The sequence below is a fragment of the Eublepharis macularius genome, chromosome 2 (assembly GCF_028583425.1).
Source record: "Eublepharis macularius isolate TG4126 chromosome 2, MPM_Emac_v1.0, whole genome shotgun sequence".
NCBI classification, from domain to species: domain Eukaryota; kingdom Metazoa; phylum Chordata; class Lepidosauria; order Squamata; family Eublepharidae; genus Eublepharis; species Eublepharis macularius.
The window spans coordinates 84,647,550-84,666,263 of record NC_072791.1 but is presented as its reverse complement, the minus strand read 5'-3'; the positions used below and the strand labels follow the sequence as shown (position 1 = coordinate 84,666,263).

General features: G+C 42.7%; 1 protein-coding gene across 2 annotated transcripts in view; it reads left to right on the top strand.

The window, feature by feature from the left end:
- Window positions 1-18,714, top strand: part of TTC17 (tetratricopeptide repeat domain 17) — a 104,162-nt gene that overhangs the window by 74,295 nt on the left and 11,153 nt on the right. Inside the window, exons 20-24 of one of the 2 annotated variants that reach the window (XM_054972262.1) lie at window positions 4,057-4,177; window positions 6,634-6,793; window positions 8,100-8,183; window positions 16,459-16,578; window positions 17,725-17,868. In XM_054972262.1, coding sequence (XP_054828237.1) covers window positions 4,057-4,177; window positions 6,634-6,793; window positions 8,100-8,183; window positions 16,459-16,578; window positions 17,725-17,868 — 629 coding nt within the window. The remainder of the gene's footprint in view (window positions 1-4,056; window positions 4,178-6,633; window positions 6,794-8,099; window positions 8,184-16,458; window positions 16,579-17,724; window positions 17,869-18,714) is intronic. The other variant, XM_054972264.1, reaches the window with a different exon arrangement.

Below are 18,714 nucleotides of genomic sequence, written 5' to 3'. Positions count from 1 at the left end.
AAGGGCACTGCGCTTCCAGTTCTGGTTTCACTTTCAGCAAGCAGTGGAGTGGGAGAGAGAGCCTTTTGGGAGAGAGACAGGGAGAGTGCATTGGAGCTGGGCTTTTTTCTGTGTGTGGTGGGTGGGATAGGGATCTATCCTCTCTGGTTCCAGGGCTGCTGCCAGGCCCTGGGGCCAAGCTCATTGGGCACCTCAGCGGAGGGCTCACCCTGATTATTACTGCCTGATCTGGTCAGGTCTCTGGGAGTGCTGGGCTAGGGCTCTAGCTCCAGCCTGTGGTTCCAGGGCTGCTGCCAGGCCCTGGGGCCAAGCTCAGTGGGCACCTCGGCTGAGGGTTCACCCTGACTATTATTATTACTATCAATAGCAGTGCCTGATCTGGTGGTCAGGCTTGTGGGTGTGCTGAGCTAGGGCTCTAACCTCAGCCTCCAGTTCCAGGGCTGCTGCCATGCCCTGGGGCCAAGCTCAGTGGGCACCTTGGCTGAGGGCTCACCCTGACTACTATTATTACTATCAATATCAGTGCCTGATCTGTTCAGGCTTGTGGGTGTGCAGGGCTAGGGCTCTAGCCTCACCCTCTGGTTCCAGAGCTGCTGTCAGGCCCTGGGACCAAGGTCAGTGGGCACTTCGGCTGAGGGCTCAAATTATTATTCGTGCCTGATCTGGTCAGGTCTCTGGGAGTGCTGAGCTAGGGCTCTAGCCCTAGTCTCTGGCTCCAGAGCTGCTGCCAGGCTCTGAGGCCAAGCTCTGTGGGCACCTCGACTGACATTGATTATTATTACTATCAATATCAGTGCCTGATCTGGTGGTCAGGCCTGTGGGTGTGCTGGGCTAGGGCTCTAGCCCCAGCCTGTGGTTCCAGGGCTGCTGCCAGGCCCTGGGGCCAAGCTCAGTGGGCACCTTGGCTGAGGGCTCACCCTGACTACTATTATTACTACCAATATCAGTGCCTGATCTGGTCAGGCTTGTGGGTGTGCAGGGCTAGGGCTCTAGTCCCAGCCCTCTGGTTCCAGGGCTGCTGCCAGGCTCTGAGGCCAAGCTCTGTGGGCACCTCGGCTGAGGGTTCACACTGATTATTATTACTATCAATAGCAGTGCCTGATCTGGTGGTCAGGCTTGTGGGTGTGCTGGGCTAGGGCTGCTGCCAGACTGTGGGGCCAAGCTCAGTGGGCACCTCAGCTGAGGGCTCACAGTGTTATCTCCTTTTCTGTCCTCCTTAATTCTAGTTTGGTGGCACAATGAGTCTTCCTGTTGTGGTGGCCGCCATGGGTGGTCGTGGGGTGAAGTGTAAATGCAGTCCTCCTGGTTTACTTGTGGAAAGCAGTACTGAGTGTGGCTCGGGGGCAGCAGAGAGTACTCCCGCTCCCCGAGATTCACCTGTGGGGGCTGTGGAGGAGGCCAAAGAGGTCTTTCTGCTAGGGGGGAGGATCTCTCTCAACGTATCGAGGAGGGGGTGGGTGACAGATCCCTGGAGGAATGGTTTGTGTTTTATGAAACATCCCTCCCGTCCCCATCCCAAACTCTCAGTGGTGTCCCTGCCTGCAGTCCACCCCTCGCTCCGTCGTCCGTGGCCAGCTCCGCAGCACAGCCTGTAACCGTTCATCCTCCTTCCCATGGGACAGTTAGTGGTCCACGTTTCAACACCTCCGTATGGTTGTCCCCTCGGGGTCTGGGACAGCGCTGCTTACAACGGCAAGATTGAGGGCTCAGGAGGCGGGCCTTCACGTCTTGGCAGAGACAATTGCCCTACATGGCTTGCCCATATCCATCGTGGAGTGCGTGGGGTTCCACAGGCTACTAAAACATCTTGCCCCTTGGTTTTCCATGCCGTCGCCATGCACCCTTGCCCATCGAGTCCTGTGGATATCTCGAATGAGGGCTGGCATATTTGGGTCAGGTTTAGCCAGCCCACTCCCACTGCTAATAGGCTTCTGAGGCCTTTCTAGGCCTTCCTGGCATAGCCAGATCATCATGACACCTCCTTTCTGCGAAGGCAGGAAAGTGGGTGATGCTGGCGGCAGCCTCCTTTGGGCACTTGCGCAACAGCTCAGGAGCTGTTGCACATGTAGTTTAGCCACATGGTGGCCCTATCCATTGCAAACGCTGTGCCCTCTGAGCGGGGGGAATGGGTCCCTTGACTCATATCCTTCCCGCAAAGGCAGGAAGGTGGCCGATGTCAGCTGCTGCTGCTGCCCTGTTTCTCTCTCTCCCTCTCTGGAACCACTCTAACTCGGCCAAGCAATGTCTCCTGTCCCATCCATCCCCTCCTTTCTGCAAAGGCAGGAAGGCGTTTGTTGTCTGGCGGTACGGCCCAAACTGTTATGAGTAGTGCCCGTACTACCTGCACAGGTGAGGTGTCTCAGAGCGGTGTGGAACTGCTCTGGCCCCCCTCATTTCTTGGGGCTGCTGGTCCCTCTTTCTACCTCTCCCTCTGTGGAACCTCTCCGACCCTTATGAATGACCTCTCCTTTCCTGCCTATCCCCTTCCTTCCATGAAGGCAGGACAGCGGGTCATGTCAGCCACCACTTCACGAGGGACTATCCTGTTACTGCTCCCTCCTTGGTCACAAGGGACAGCTCGGCTGCGATTGCACAGCTAATTGTACCATATAAGGATACAGCACAGTTGCACTGCGTGGTGGCTCCCCTGTCAATGAGACTGACTGGACCACTTTGAGCTGGGTGGGAATGTGTCCCTTGACTCCTGTCCTTTCCGCAAAGGCAGGAAGGTGGGCGATGGCAGCTGCTGCCGCTGCCCTATTTCTTCCTCTCCCTCTCTGAGACCCCTCCAACCCCTCCCAACTACCTCTCACTTGGGAGCTTTCCAGTTCCCAGTCCATACCTCTCCCTCTCAGGTACTTCCACGAGTCCCTTCCCCACCACTTGCATTGCCCCATCCCCTCCTTTCCGTGATGGCAGGGAGGTGGTTGATGCCAGCAGCCGCTGACGGATCAGGGTCTTCCAGGCCCTGTCTCAGGATCTTCCAGGTGTGGCTCGTCACCGCGGCTGGAAGCCCTTGGTCCCCCTCTCCCACCCTGACCACTTTGTGTTCTGTCTGTCCTCCACTCCCTCTTGGGTACTGCCACGAGTCCCTTCCCCACCATTTGCACCGCCCCGTCCCCTCCTTTCTGTGACAGCAGGGAGGTGGTTCATGCCAGCAGCTGCTGATTCAGGGTCTTCTCGTCCCCCTCGCAGGATCTTCCAGGTGCGGCTCATCACCGTGGCCGGAAGACCTTGGTCTCCCTTTACCTAACCACCCAGTGGCCACAGTCATCAACCACCTTGCTGCGTAAGCGGATAATCTGTCCACCTCCGATCCAGAGGCCTGGCGTGCGGGCACATGGGGGGTGCTGCTGGCAAGCGGCCAGACCCCCCACCCCCTGTGTGGAGGCGGCATGCCACCACCTCCCTGATCCCGCCAGGCCCAGTGGCTGCAGTCATCAACCACCTTGCTACATGAGCGGATAATTTTCCTCCCACCCGGAGACCTGGCAGGTGGGCACATGGGGGGTGCTGCCGGCCAGTGGCCAGACCCCCCCCCCACCCCTGAGAGGGGAGGTGGCCCACCTTCAGGTCCACTGCACGAAGTGAACTGGACTGGAGAGGGTGGCTCTGTTTGTATTGAATGGGAGTTTGCTGGGGGCATCAAATTTGGGAATGTATAACTCTGAGATCCATACTGCAATCTTGACTAAGCTTGGATGATGGCTGGAGAAGAGCCTGCTGCACATTTCCTGGGAATATGGGCTCTCTAAGTGCTAAGGGGCTGCTCTGGCGCCAACGAACACTGAACACGTTGGTTAACGGGACGAGTTCTGTTCCGGTCAGCTGTTCGTGTTCATCGTTGGGAACGAACACTGAACAGCCTGTTCGGGGTTTTTTTCTTGTTCGTGCCCATGTCTACTTGTGAGTGGCAATCTGCTCTTGTTAAATATAATACATATCATTGCAAAATGTAAAATTGTACAGGAAAATCTACTCTTAAGTTTTCTCTCTTATGTTTATGCTCTTATGTTTACTCTCATTTTTTTCTTTTCACTTGTTTGCTTTTTTCAGGAAAAAGGAGAGATTATCGTAGCCTAGGTTGGCCAAGTCCTGATGAATGCATAAAACTCCGCCGAGTAGAGCTTACTACAGTGGCCAGCACATGGTTAGCTGTTTCTGCAAAAAATATTGAGTGAGTATTTTCACAAAACAAAACTAGGCCAGTACACCAACTACAATAGCTGTTTACAGCATACAGTATTCATCCTAGTCAGTGATACGAGGAACTGTGGCTTTACTGTAGGTAAATGGATTGCCTGTAGCGTACTGGTTAAATGGCTGGACTTTGAATCAGCACTCTGCTCGTTCAGTTCCCACAACTGCCATGAACTCAGCAGGTGACTTTGGGTGTGCCACTCCTCTCAGCCCCAGCTCCCCAGCTGTTTTGCGGGGATAATAATAATACTGACTGTTCACTGCTCTGAGTTGGGCACTAACCTATCTAGAAGGGTGGTATATAAGCACACTGTTTCAGTCATTGTTATTAACTCTGTTATTGAACCTAATAATGTCATCTGTACTATCCCAGGTTTTCCCATTGTGTATCTTCTAATGTCAAATATGTCATTGCCCATTAACAATGCCTTCCGGCAGTTTATAATACTTAGCCCCTGTAGAAGTTATTATTAGGGGTGAGCTAACAGCACTGATAACACTCAGGGTAAACTGTGAGTCAGATTTGCTGACAACACCAAATACAGGATGCAAACCCAAAGATGAGATTCAGTGTAAACAAGTTCCAAGTGATATGTGCTGGGGCAAAACTTCTTGTTTGTCCCCTCCTTTGATATCTTCATTATAAACTAATGAAAGGTGTGTAAAGAAGAGAGATCAATTTTACTCATATACTTGTAATACTTGAACTAACCCAATGACATTGATTTGTAAATAGTTTTGGGACAACCAAAAGAAAGTACATTTTCACACAGTGAATAAGTTTTAAGATTCCTTGCTGTAAAGATGTGGCAAAGCAAACAAATGTTCTAGACTAGATGTACCTTTCCTCCGATACACCAGAATAGTTCTTCCATTCTTAAAGAGTGGAATGGACACACATTTAAAAAATGAATGCATAGAGGAATTCATAGAAAGAGAATTCTTTATGGGCATTTTGTTTAATGTCAGGATTATAGTGTGTGTTACTAGAAAATGGAACCCCTTGAGAAACCTGACATTTGTTAGGCTTTCAACAAAGATTATAGGTGGTTCTCTTATTACAAATAATTATTCTCCCTAATTTGGGGATACAGCTGTTGTTTAGTATCCAGAAACTGATCAGCCAACAAATATTTAAAAGTTGAAGTTCAGATTACATACTTTACAAATTTACTGTCCTCTGTGAATCTTTTGTATAAGCTTGCATATATTTAAATGTGAAAGAGACCATGCCATTTTGAAACTTTGTGTTCCCAAACGGCCCAAGATTCTTGTTGATATTTCTGCAGCTAAAAAAGGATTAGGCATCTGAACTGATTTGTGATATAACAATCAGTGAGGAGTAAATGTTGACATCTGCCGGCTACTGAATTTGCTTTCTGTCCAGCTGTTAGTAATCTCCTCAAACTCACCAACAGCATTTACTCCCTCCCACTGTGAACAGTGTAACCTCATGCTGTTGCAAGGAAAGATGGTGTTAATCTTGAGCTGTTCCTTTAGACTGTCCCGTAAGTGTTAGTTGCACAAGTTAATAAAGAAATCTATTGGGCCAGATCCCGTAGTCCATTAGCAGAAGATGCAGTGGATGCGGATCTTTGTCGTATTCTTCTCCCCTCAGTCATCCCTTCCAGCTCCAGGAAAGTTGGTTCCTGGGGTTGTGGGATTTGTGGTATCTGTATGAACTAAAAGCCAAGCAAATGAAGGAGTGCTACATTGAAGAGGGGGAAGGGGACAAAAGTGCCCTCTCCTCCCACTTCCGTTGGCGGAGCTGTGACTACAGTTAGAGGGCGGAGAAGCTATTTTGCCCCCTCTGCAGTGGAACCCCCCCCCCCATGCATATTACTGTTAGTCCTCAAGGATCCAGTTTTGCACCTACCTACCCTCTCAAATTCCTCCATTATGCCCAGATGTTACACACACACACACACACACACAAGTCTACTACTATACTTTCAGCCAGTTTGGTGTAGTGGTTAAAAGCGGTGTGACTTTAATCTAGAGAAGCGGGTTTGATTCCTCACTCCTCCACTTGTAGCCAGCTGGGTGACCTTGGGTCAGTCACAGCTCTCTGGAGCTCTCTCAGCCCCACCCACTTCAGAGGGTGATTGTCGTGAGGATAATAATAACATACTTTGTAAACCCCTCCAAGTGGGACATCCTGAAGGGTGGTATATAAATCAAATGTTGTTGTTGTTTTGTTGTTGTTGTTGTTGTTGTTATGAAGCCAAGGGGTAAGAAGCAAAAGAAGGGCAGAGAAACAATCCTGCCCCCATTCCCCAGGGCTAATACTGAACAGATGTACTTGATGCATATCAGTTAAAGATATCTTGAATCCAACCTTAAGAGTGCAGACATTGAATGTCTAGTAGAAAATCTACAGCTGCATTTGAATTTCTGTCTTAGCGTCCTCTGAAGACTTAATGTATGATTTAGTATTACAGATCACATAGATTTTGCCACTCAGCTTCAAGAGCCAGCCATGGAACCTCTCTGCAATGCCAACCTACCTGCCAGCATGCATACTTTGGATCACCTTCAAGGGGTTGCCAGTCGGGCTAGCCTTCATTATACCGGAGAGAGTCAGCTGAAGGAGGTAGCTTGTGCTTTCCTGTGGGTTCAGTATACATAGATCCTTCTATCTGGAAATACTGCCTATGGTCATGATTAACCATACATCATTCAAGTTGCATCAACAAAATAGATGTTGATAGATTGTTTCGTATTGGATTATGGCATATGGTTGCATCAACAACAGCAAGGCCCGGGAGGGAAAGGGTGGGGGTTGAAATAAATTAGGTATGATGGGGAGTGTATGTATTAACTATGTACTCACCAATAAAAATTTTAAAAAAACAAAAACAACAGCAAGGCCTGCTCTCCCAGCTTGAACTTCACTATTAAAGTAGCTGTTCAGGAAATTGTTGAATAAGAATGTACTAAAATACCAATCTCTAATACAACACAATAATGGGATGCCCATTAGCATGCCCATGCAAAGGTGAAGAACGCGGCTAAGGAATGAAAGGATCAGAAATTCTGAATGAGTGAACCTTGTTGCGCCATCATCTCTTTTCCCTCTTCTTCCACATACAAGTTTTCAAGTAGTCTATCAAAACAGAAGCACCAATAATCAGCTTAGATAACAGACTACTTTTTACCACCTCCCCAACAGAATAGAATGTAGCCACTTTCTCATACTTCCATCCTTGCTGTGCTATTCATTGCTTAACCATTCATCAAGCTCATTTCACCATCAGTATCTCTCTAGACAGAAGGTAACTAAACTTGTTACCATTGTATATGAGTTGTAAAGCACCCTAAATATCAGTTAGATTTTATCATCTTGAGGTTTAACGTATTATATTATATTACATTTAATAAATTTTATAATTTTTTGCATTTTATAAATTTTTGGAAACATTTACTTAACTTTCCTATCAGATTTTTGTCGCACTATAAGCATTTGCAAAATTGTTTGCAGGGAAGAAATGACAAAAGATTGCACTGGGCAAGAAGCAGAGTCATGTTAAGAGTTACAGGGAGGAACTTAAACTTTGCCAAAGGGTGATGACTGGAGTACCCATCCTGGCGATCCATGAGTAATCATGAGGACTATAAGCTGCTGTTCTGCAGTTGAAATATGAACATAGTAACATGTTGCCAGATTCTGTACTAGGCTGATACATTTTTCAGTGCATAGCATTATCGTATTTTATATATCATCACAGTCAAAGTCTTTCTCTATTTGACTATTATCTAGTTGCATTTTTAAGTTACAGAAAATTACATGGACCCTATACTGGAAGATAGACAAGATCAAAAGGGAGGGTCCAGATTTTTAAAGCCACTGGGTTGATTTGGTTGTAGTTTTCTCTGAGTTGCCTTTTCTTGCATCTTAGGTGTTACAGAATCTTGGGAAAGACCATTATCCACCACAGTCATTAGAACAAGTTGGTACTCGAATAGCCAAGGTTTTAGAAAAGGTAAGTACATAGAACAGACAGCAATGCAAGTTTATATTATTCTGATTCTAGCTGGAGGGCGACCTGCTGTGTCATCTGCAATGTCTCAAAACCAGTTAGGGAGGAAGTTGGTGCTAAATGTAAGACTTTTCTGTACTTGCTATCTGAACAAATCCACAGGTATCTTCTAGTGGTCTTCACTCTTGAGTGTCATCTGGTGCCTACCTTGTGTTCTTTTAGGCACCAGGCCAAACCGTATCTCCTTGCCTAAGATATCGTTCCAAGCTTTTAACTAGGGTTTGATCTTTTAACTGTTTTTACAGTCTGCTTCTAGCCTGAGGAATGTTATGACAGTCATTTAGGCTGCTATATGTTTTGTGCTCTGAGTTTTTATTAGCTGGGTTTTTAAGGATTTGGTTTTGTGTTTTTATGGTTTTATTTTATTGTATGAACTGCCTTGAGCATACCTCTGAAGAGGCAATGTATATTATAAATAAGCAAATTTATGCTCTATGAGACATAGAGCATGACTTCCTGCTTCAGCTGTTCTGTGTTCCATCAGCCCCCACTTCTCCCTGGTGTGGGCCATCTTCATTCTACCACTAGGCCCCTTGCAGGCATGGTCATGCTGCTGGGGATAATCTCCCATGTGCTTTCAACTTTTTTCACACTGTCAACATGTAAACCTGCCTTCAGCAGGTGCTGTTATCCATCAGATCTTTTCAGTACAATGAGTAGTTAATATATTTGCTTTTAAAATTTTTGTGATATTCTCGGAATCTAATTGGATCACCCCTACATCAAGCAGCAAAAATATTTAACACTTTGACTTCTATTATTGGATTCCAACTCAAGAGTTCTAGTATGATGGAAGAGGAAGAAAATATCCTCTCTGTTCATTTTCTCCCAACTGTATAGAATTTTGTAATCTTCTGTCATATTTCTCTTAGCAGTCTTTTCTTTAAACTGAAAAGCCCTCCACATTTCTTAGCTTTGCTCCAATCCCTTAATAAGTGAGGTTACCCTTTTCTGTGCCTTTTCCAACTGTATAATAGTTTTGAACTGTTCATGCTATTCCAAATATGGACGCACCACAAGCATTACAATATTTGCTGTTTTATTTTAAAGGCAAATTATTCCTTTCCTAATAACATCAGTATTGGGCCAGTTCAGTATCCTACAAGTAGCACCAGTGCTATCATTTTATTAAGAAATCCCTCCAAATTCTACAGTAGTTCATGGTCCTGATAGAGGTATAGCACTGTGTGTTGCAGGTCTGATAGGCAGAGCTGGGTGTAGGGCAGAGATTCTCAATGTGATAAGCTCTTGGATCTAAGGTCTATGACCTGGAGAAGATGAGAGGGACATGTAAATGTGACTTTCAGGGACATGCTAGAGGTGTCCTATTGCCAGGGAGAATGAGGACCTCAAAGTAGAGATATAAAAGCAAAAAGTTGTGAAATGATTCATCAGAGGGAACCTGTTCCGCATATGGCAAACTGATACCTTTTCACACCAAAGATTGTTTAACTGATCTGGATTATTTACATGGAGGCGGACTAGAACAGTGATTCCCAAAGTAGGTGGTGCCACCCCTTGGAGGAGGCTGCGAAATTACCTAGGGGGTGCTAAGCGGCAAGGGGTGTCAGGGGTGCTGGAGATGGATCTCTCTCTCTTTTTTTATATAAAAAAATTTATTAGGTGAGTACAGATTACAAATATAATTTTCAATTAAAAACCTAAATATCACTTTTCCCCCACCCTTTCCCTCCCCCCTTTTTCATAGACTTCCAACAGCTTTCCAACCCATATCTTATTCTATAACTTCCTTATCTATTCCCTCTATATATTATTATCTCCTATTTTGTTAATAAACTAAATGATATCCATTAAAATTAAATCTATTCAAAATTTAAACTAAACAATAATTAAAGCTTCACTTTAAATGGTAAAGATCCCTATCCCTAGTAATTCCCCCAGTTAATAACTTTCAAATTGCCATAATTTCCCCTTCACGTCCCACTTTTTCTCCAAGATGGATCTCTCCAAGTATGTTGTTAGCTTATTCACGATTGACCCGGCTAGAGCTTAGAGTGCAACACCTTCCTCACTCAAGGTTCTGCCTCTGCATGGTGTTGAAATCTGGTGGTAACTATCAGAATATTTAGTAAACATGCCACTAGAGCACTAGTCAAACCACCATGTTTTGAGAAACTGTTGTCACCATGCGTGTTTTTTTCTGTCATTTTTCAAGTTTTTGCTTGAAAAATTAAATAGTTTTTAATCATTACATTATTTCTTTCAGAATAGAAATGGCAGAAGCAGAAGCAAAAAAATCAAAGAAATGTAGACAATATAGTAGAGAGTCCAGTAGAACCTTTAAGACTAACCAACTTATTTGTAGCATAAGCTTTTGAGAACCACAGCTTTCTTTGTCAGATGCATCTGACGAAGAGAGCTTTGGTTCTCGAAAGCTTATGCTACACATATGATGGTATTGGTTAATCTTAAAGGTGCTATTGGACTCTCTACTATATTGCAACTACAAACTAACACAGCTAACTGCTCTGGATCTGTAGACAATATAGTTTGGAATTAACTAAACTAAAAAAATTTAATTAGATTTTGAATGAATATGCAATTAATTGTTAGCGTTTTGAATTTTATTGTTATCTTCCTTAGTGGGTCCTTCAAACTGTTCTGAATAGTGTGTTTTCTGGGAGAGGGGGCTGGGTTTGAGTTTACGGAACCAAGGGGGCAGTGGCCTGAAAGAGTCTGGGAACCACAGGCTTAGAACTTGAAAGCAAGAGCGACTCAGGAAACCCATCATTTTAGGAGACCAAAGAGCCATAGGATGAAAGGGTACCTCAAAGAGCAACCAACATGTATAATAGGGTTGGAGCACCTTCTCTATGAGGAAAAGCTAAGGATTTTGCCGGGGTGGGGGTAGTTTAGGAAAATATAACTAAGGGAGATATGATAGAGATTTAGAAAATTATATATGAGATGCAGAAAGTAAATACTGAGAATAAGATTAAAATGTTCTAAATAAACAAACAGGGAAGCATTTCTCCTGTTGGTCCCTAGATACAAATTAAGAGTACGAAAGCTATTTTAGTACCATGAATAAGACAGAAGCCTGCAAGAATATGCCTGAAGTTATTTAATAACATTCTCCAAAAAATGACAAAATAAAAACAAGTCAGACCATCCCAACTCAAGGATAGTTTTTTTCTACAAAACAAGAGAATCCCAGCGGCATCTTAAAGACTAACAACATTTATTTCCACATCAGTTTTTGTGAGTCTGAGCTCACTTCATCAGATGCAGTGAAGGAAGTGAGCTCTGAATCATGACAGCTCATGCTGGAATAAATGTTGTAAGACTTTAAGGTACCATCGGGCTTTTGGGTTTTTTTTGCTACAATAGGCCTTTTGTTTTCTCCCCACCCCCCAAATAGCATTACCACTTCTTTGATGAAAGATGACAGAATTCTATGGTCTGCCCAAAGAGGCATTGATTAACTTTAATAAAAATTCCCAAGTTCTTCAGAAATTCCAGCACTCTGTCCTTAGTGAGCAGGTGATTCAAGCAGTTGTACCAAGCAGCTGCTTGTAGCACCTCAGGTCAAGACTCTATTATAAATAGCATATGAGTTGGAGAGGATCTGGGGAATTTTGTTAACAAATAATTGAGAGAAACCCATTACAGTAAGCAAAAGAATAAATATCTTCTGAAGAATCACTTCTTGGACATAAAAAAAAATCAGCAACCTCCTAAACAGCTCTGCAGGAAGCAAAGTAAAAGGCAGGTGAGAAGGAAGATTTCGTCACTTTCTTCACCAGCACCTCAGAGATCTAGAAGAGGACTCTGTGGCATGACTAGACAGAGATTGCACAAGTCTTTTGTCATTTCTACTCAAGTCTTGTCTCTACTTGTCTCATGGGCCATTTCCACACACATTGAATAATGCACTTTCAATGCACTTTCACGATCCTTTTGAAGTGGATTTTTTGTTCCACACATGGAAAATCAGTTTCAAATGTTCACTAAAGAGTATTGAAAGTGGATTATCCAACGTGTGTGGAAGCAGCCATTGTCTGCAGCTCCTTAGAATACCAGGGAGTTGGTGTTTTTTGAGATAGGAGGTTCCATTCTTTCTATTGTCCTAGTGATCATTCCTCCAAAAGGGCATCAGTCATCACTGAATTCAATATTTTTGTTGTTATAAGAAGACTTGTTTGTTCAAAAGTAAATAGAATGTGATTAATTGCAATAAATCTTTCAAAGATATCATAACATTTTTTCTCAGGCAGTAAAATATATTTAGAACTAAAGACCCTCTCCCTTATTAATTTAGGCCTGTGGAATCTAGGCCAAAAAAAAAACCCTCAAGAACATCTCACAAGATTTCTAAAAGATGCTAGGTTCAGCCTTTGAAATTATTCCAAACGAATTGAGGTCTGTAATGGGAGAGTTGCTGAGAACTCCTGTCATTTCACCTTCTCTATTCAAACCCAATATAAGGATGATGTGATCAAAAAGGGGGCTTGTATCCAGATAAGTTCCAGCAGAATGCTGATTTTACTTATATTTCTTTCCCTCTACCCCAGCCCTTTCACACACACAAGAGATTATTCCTGCGATTACAGGATTTAGGTGGATACCCAGCTGTCCCTTCCCCTCTGCTCAACATAGCTCCCCAGCCTACACAATTGCTCATCTACACAGACCTCATGATCCCAAGAACAATCTCCCAGAGTTCAAAGGGGATTTCTCCTGCTTTTTACTGGCAGCCTCTTGGTCTGGGTGTACATCCTGCCATTATATACAAGAGGATGTAGTATATTGAATAAGACGATGTTAACACATTTGAAAACAGCACCCTGAATTCCAACAGAAATTATTCAATGAAGAGGCAGAGGGGTTGTCCAGCCATCTTCTGTATCAACATGGATAAGTATACCTGTGGCCAGGAAATCTTACACTGTCATTTATCATTTCCTTTGCTAGTGTACCAAGGGCTTGGATATCTCCTAAGCAGCCATGCTCCAAGGCTGTAGGTCCTTGTTGGCCTTCTTGAAGAAAAATAATGCTAGTGCCCATCCTGGCCTCATGCTGTCCTCTTGCCTCAACCCGCCTTACTCTTTCAAGGCTCCTCTTTCTAGGGTAATGGATTACTTCAAAATATTTTAAGTAGCTGCTATACATCACCACAGAGTGGCAGTGTTTCAGTGCTGAACAAAAAATTACTTCCCTACCTTGTAAGAAAACATATTGCTGGTGTTAATTACAATAAATATCTGTGAGTATCCTCTGACAGGAGTTTCCATGATCAGGCAAAGTGGGTTGGATCCGATAATCCATTCCACTAACAGAACCATCATAAGATCCAACCCTTTGTCAAATATAAGTTCTCAGTTCCCTAATATTAAAAAAAATCTTATTTATACCTAGAGATGGGCACGAACAGCAATATGAACAAAAAAAAGTCACGAACAAGCTGTTCATGAGGCCCCATTCTAAATGAACAGGTGGTTGTTGCAAGCCTCGTTCCTTGCAGTTCATCAAGCCAGACAGTCTGGCACCTGCAATCAATTCCCTTGGCAACCGGAGGCAGGGATTGTCTGAACTCTGTCTGAACTCCTGCTGTTGCCCTGGAAACCTCAATCTAAGCCCAATTTAGCTTAATAGGCAGGTCTTCCTTTCAAGTCTGGAGCTCCAAATTTGTTACAAGGGAACAAAAACCAAAGGGGAGGGGGGCTCCCAGCTCTGGCTTTGGACAGGGAGACAGCTGCTGTTGGCATTTTGATAGAGAGAATGCATTGGAGCTTGACTTTTCTTTGTGTGTGGTGGGATAGGGATCTACCCCTTCAAGTTCCAGGGCTGCTGCCAGGCTCTCGGCCAAGCTATTATTTATTATTGGTATCTTTCCTGGTGCCTGCTCAGGTCAGGTTTCTGGGAGTGGTGCAGTAGGGATCTTGACTTAAATGATGGCTGGAGGAGAGCCTGCTGGCTCCCATGAATAGCCAGCCACCAACATGTTCATGAACAGGGCCATGTTCGTGGTTGTTCATGAGTCCCTGTTTGTGGATGGCAACGAACATCATGTTCGGGGTTTTTTTCTGTTCGTGCCCATCTCTATTTATATCCTGCTTTTCTCCCCAGTGGGGACCCTAAGCAGATGGCAACAACATTCTCCCCGCCTCCATCTTCACAATAACCACTCTGTGAGGTGGGTTAGACTGAGAAAGTCACTAGCCCAAGATCATGAGCTTCCATCGCAAAGTGGGGATTTCAACCTGGTTCTCCTAAATTCTCTTTTTTTTTTTTTGAAAAATTTTTTATTGGGTTAGAACATTATTTTTACATTTACATTCAATTTTCCCCAATTTTTTCATCTCTAACCCCCTCCCTTTCCCCCCCTTTTTGTTGACTTCCAACAGCTTTCCCACCCTTTGTCCCCTTTCCCTTATTTTTATTAGCTTCCTCTATCTAAAACAAATATATATTCTCCATTATTCTAAGCAGTACATCCTTGACTATTTTTAACATTGTATGCCCAAACTGTAAGTCTTTGTTTCCATCTTAGATAAACAATTTATCCCATTTTTCAATTTCAAATATTTCTATATATCATAAACCATATAAATCATACATTCATTTATATCAAACAATTTGACTTATTCTCTATATATTGCTCATTCTATCTCTTTGTAATAATTCTATATATCTCTCATCACATAGTCAATCAATTTGACCCATCTATATCTTCAGACATTCAGTTTGGTACAAAACTTACCAAAAAGAAAGAAAATATTGTTAGTTAATCAATCCTTATATTTAATCCTTATAGTTAATTATTTTCTATCTATATTCTGTTTATTAACCTATATATATCTATATATATGTCAATCTATTAGTCTAACTGCTTATTAATTCACATTTATCTCTTCTCCCCCCGGTAAAGTCTCCCCCCTCTACTTCAGTACTTCAGTAGTTCTCAAACTGCCACAGTTTTCCTCCCACCTCCCATTTCTTCTCCAGGTATTGTTTCAGCTTCTCCCAGTCTGTGTTGAACTGCCCTGAGTCCAGATCTCTCAGTTTTCTTGTCATCTTATCCATTTCAGCCATATACAGCAATTTGTAAATCCAATCTTCAATAGTTGGCGGTTCTCCTAAATTCTCATCTGACAGTCTAACCGCTGCTGCACAGAGGATGAAGGAAGAAAATCTATCTTTTCAACATTATCATTTTTTTTTTAATTGTATTTTATTCAACGTTTTCAATAATTTTTTTTAAAACAACAAGAACCAGTTAACAACATAGTATATTACATACAACAATCAGAAAAGTACACCTCCTGTTACATGGTTCAATACTCAATATTCAATTATTTGAGCGGCTGTTGTGTAACAAAAATATATAGGAAAAGCTCTGTTAAACAAATTTTTTCCAGGTTTGGTTACTGCTTAGTGGTGATCCTATTAATGTGCCAACTGGTATCATAAGTATGCTAGGGAATAGTAGAGGTCATGTTTCTTGCTTACATTTGTCATATTTTCATCTTTTGTTAAGTAATCTAGAATTGGGGACCATTGCTCCAGAAGGTGGGATTTATAGTTTTGGTTTTCCCTTTGGGCAAGTTGATCCGAAAGTTTTTCCATTATAAAATGGTCCCAAATTCGGGCTTGCCAATTAGAAATTGTCGGTGTGGATTTTTGTTTCCAATTAGAAGCTATAATTAGTTTTGCAATCGCTAATAATGTGAGCATTAGATTTATTCTGCTTTTTGGAATCCTTGGATCTTTCCAGTGGCTCAATAAAATTACTTCATAACATTATCATTTTAGAAATACTAAGGTCTTAGAAGAAATAATCTGGTTCTAGTTTAACTCAGATGAGCCTTTCTATGCTAAACAAAGATCTTACTTGAAGACCCTGTTCTATGTTTCCAACACTATCTTAAGTGCAAAAGATAATTATATGGGACAGTGTCTTCTCAACAATGTCACTGAGATTGTTCAGCACCTTACCTAAGAAGATCTATGTCTTTGATGATTTTCAGTACTGGGCAGAGCTTCTTCTTCAAAGAGCCTTTGTAGTTCATTTTGTTTTTTCATTAAAAACTGCTGATAGTTTCTGCTGTTTTGCTTGATGTGGTTTATTTTGATGCTTGTTAGTTCTTAATCTAATTTTTAACATATACTGTAGATTTAAAAAAAAATGGCCATGGTTTGGATCAAAAAGTAGCATAATTATTAACGCTATTTTCCTTCCCCCATGTCACACTAGAATCAAACCTCTTGGGTCCTTTCCAGCATGGCAGCCCTCTACTGGAGAGTAAAAGGTCAAGGGAAGAAGGCAATTGACTGCCTCCGGCAAGCTTTGCATCATACACCCTATCACATGAAGGTGTGTGTAACACTGCCGATGTCATATGTTTCCCTGCTTTCAGTTTGTACATAGCAAGATGTACTTTTTCCTGTCCTTCTTCAGCATTTCTGACCTGACTACATTACTGAATACAGTTTCAAGATTGCTCTAAACTGTGGGTTGGATCCAGCCCCTCCACTTCTATTCACCAACAAAGCTACAAGCAGCCCCCTCTTGGCCTTGAAAGAACTTCTTTGGAGCCAAGGAGCACTCCATAATAGCCTGGGTTAGGATATCAGCCCCCACTACAATAAAATTTTGCTCACACTCTAGCGGTCTGGATCCAAACTTCTGTTTATTACATACTTGCCTGTATACTGCCTGTGTTTGAATGATGTCCTAGTGACAAAAGGCAAAGTGGACCATAAACCTATACATCAATAAAAGGCTGAACTCAAACTTTCAAGTATCCCAAACTCTTTCTGCGTTAACAAAATGGAATGTTTATCGTTCTACCTTGATTTATGAAGCCATTTATATTACTATATTTACTCAAAAGGAAGATGGCCCTGAATGTAAAATTAAAAAAGAAAAAAATTAGACATGTAATTTGTATACAAAGACAACTCCCTCTTTTTTCTGGCATAGCTGGCAGAAAAACTAGTCTTGTGTTTGAGAAAATAGTATATTGGAGAGTCAACTTGTCAACTTGCTGTCAAAGAAGACAGTGGTACTCACACTGGACCAAAATGCAAAATGTTTGGCTTTTTTTTGTAATTATACCTTAAAATATGTCTATTGGCAATGTAATAAAAGGAAAAAAATTAAGTTGACCTTCCCCTGTAACCAGGGTCAGTCTTATCGATAGTCTTCACTGCAATCACTGGCCTGTTTCAGGCTAAAGCTACATATTCTGTTGCTATAGCGTAGAGGTTAAGTGATCAGGCTGCAAATCAGCACTCTGCTGGTTGGAATCCCACTACTGAGCTCAGCACATGGCCTTGGGTAAGTCATTCCTCTCAGACCCAGCTCCCCACCTGTATTGTGGGGATAATAGTACGACTGACCTTGTTCATTGCATTTTGACAGGCATTAATCTGTCTAGAAGAGTGGTATATAAACACAATTGTTGTAGTTGTTGTTATTTTGTGCCCATGGGATTTATTTCACTTTCTTCTCTTTCAGGATGTGCCACTCATAAGCCTAGCAAACATCTTCCATAATGCAAAACTTTGGAATGATGCCATCATCGTGGCAACAATGGCAGTAGAAATTGCCCCACACTTTGTTGTCAATCATTTCACATTGGCTAATGTCTATGTAGCAATGGTGAGTGAAGAATCACCGCAGTTTATTATGTTTCCTTTTTTGAATCCCGAAGCTCTATAGTTACAGATGGACAGAGTTCAGGAATGAGGATAGAATCCGCATCTGGATGTACAGTAGTGCAGTTAAGGCTAGAAAGAACCTTCTCTTTTGATTTTTTTCCTAGTGCTGACAGTTACATCAGCTAATTCTAAAACAGCAATCATTTTGCATTTTAGATCTTATTTACAAGCATTTGTACCTACAGTCCACACTAAGTCCATGTAAAGATGTGCTCATGTGGTCAAGGGCCTAGTCACTTGCATGTAATATAAATACAGCGCTTGGAAGTGCCATATGGGCAGACGTTCTTGACGTGTATTCAGATCAGCATCAACCTTGCTATAAAGTCAAAATAATAATATATGCTTTGTACTGATTGTAGAAAAGCTGCTGATAATCTACTTTCAGTACTTTGGAGACTTTCTTTATCTTTGAATTATACAAACTTGCTTGTCTCCACTGTTCTTGTTCTCCAACACACTCTTCATTATGTCCTACAGTGGTTGGATTAATTCCATATTCATCTTTGTTCTTCTGTGCAGTCCCACATTGGGACTATGCATGTTCTGGCCTGTCGCTTGGAAAAAATGTTCCTATGCTCTTTAAAGCTCCAATAAGGCTGCTTCTTTCCAAGCCCGTGATAGTGCCATTTTCCCGCCTAAATAGTTACGTGCTCTGAGGGAGCAACCTTCCCTCAGTTCTCTCTCAGCCACCACAAGGAGACTTTCTTTAGTGACTCTGAGGAGAAATATTTTTCTGCCTTACTCCAGCCATCTTCCAATTGCTAGTCACCTTTGATCTCTCACA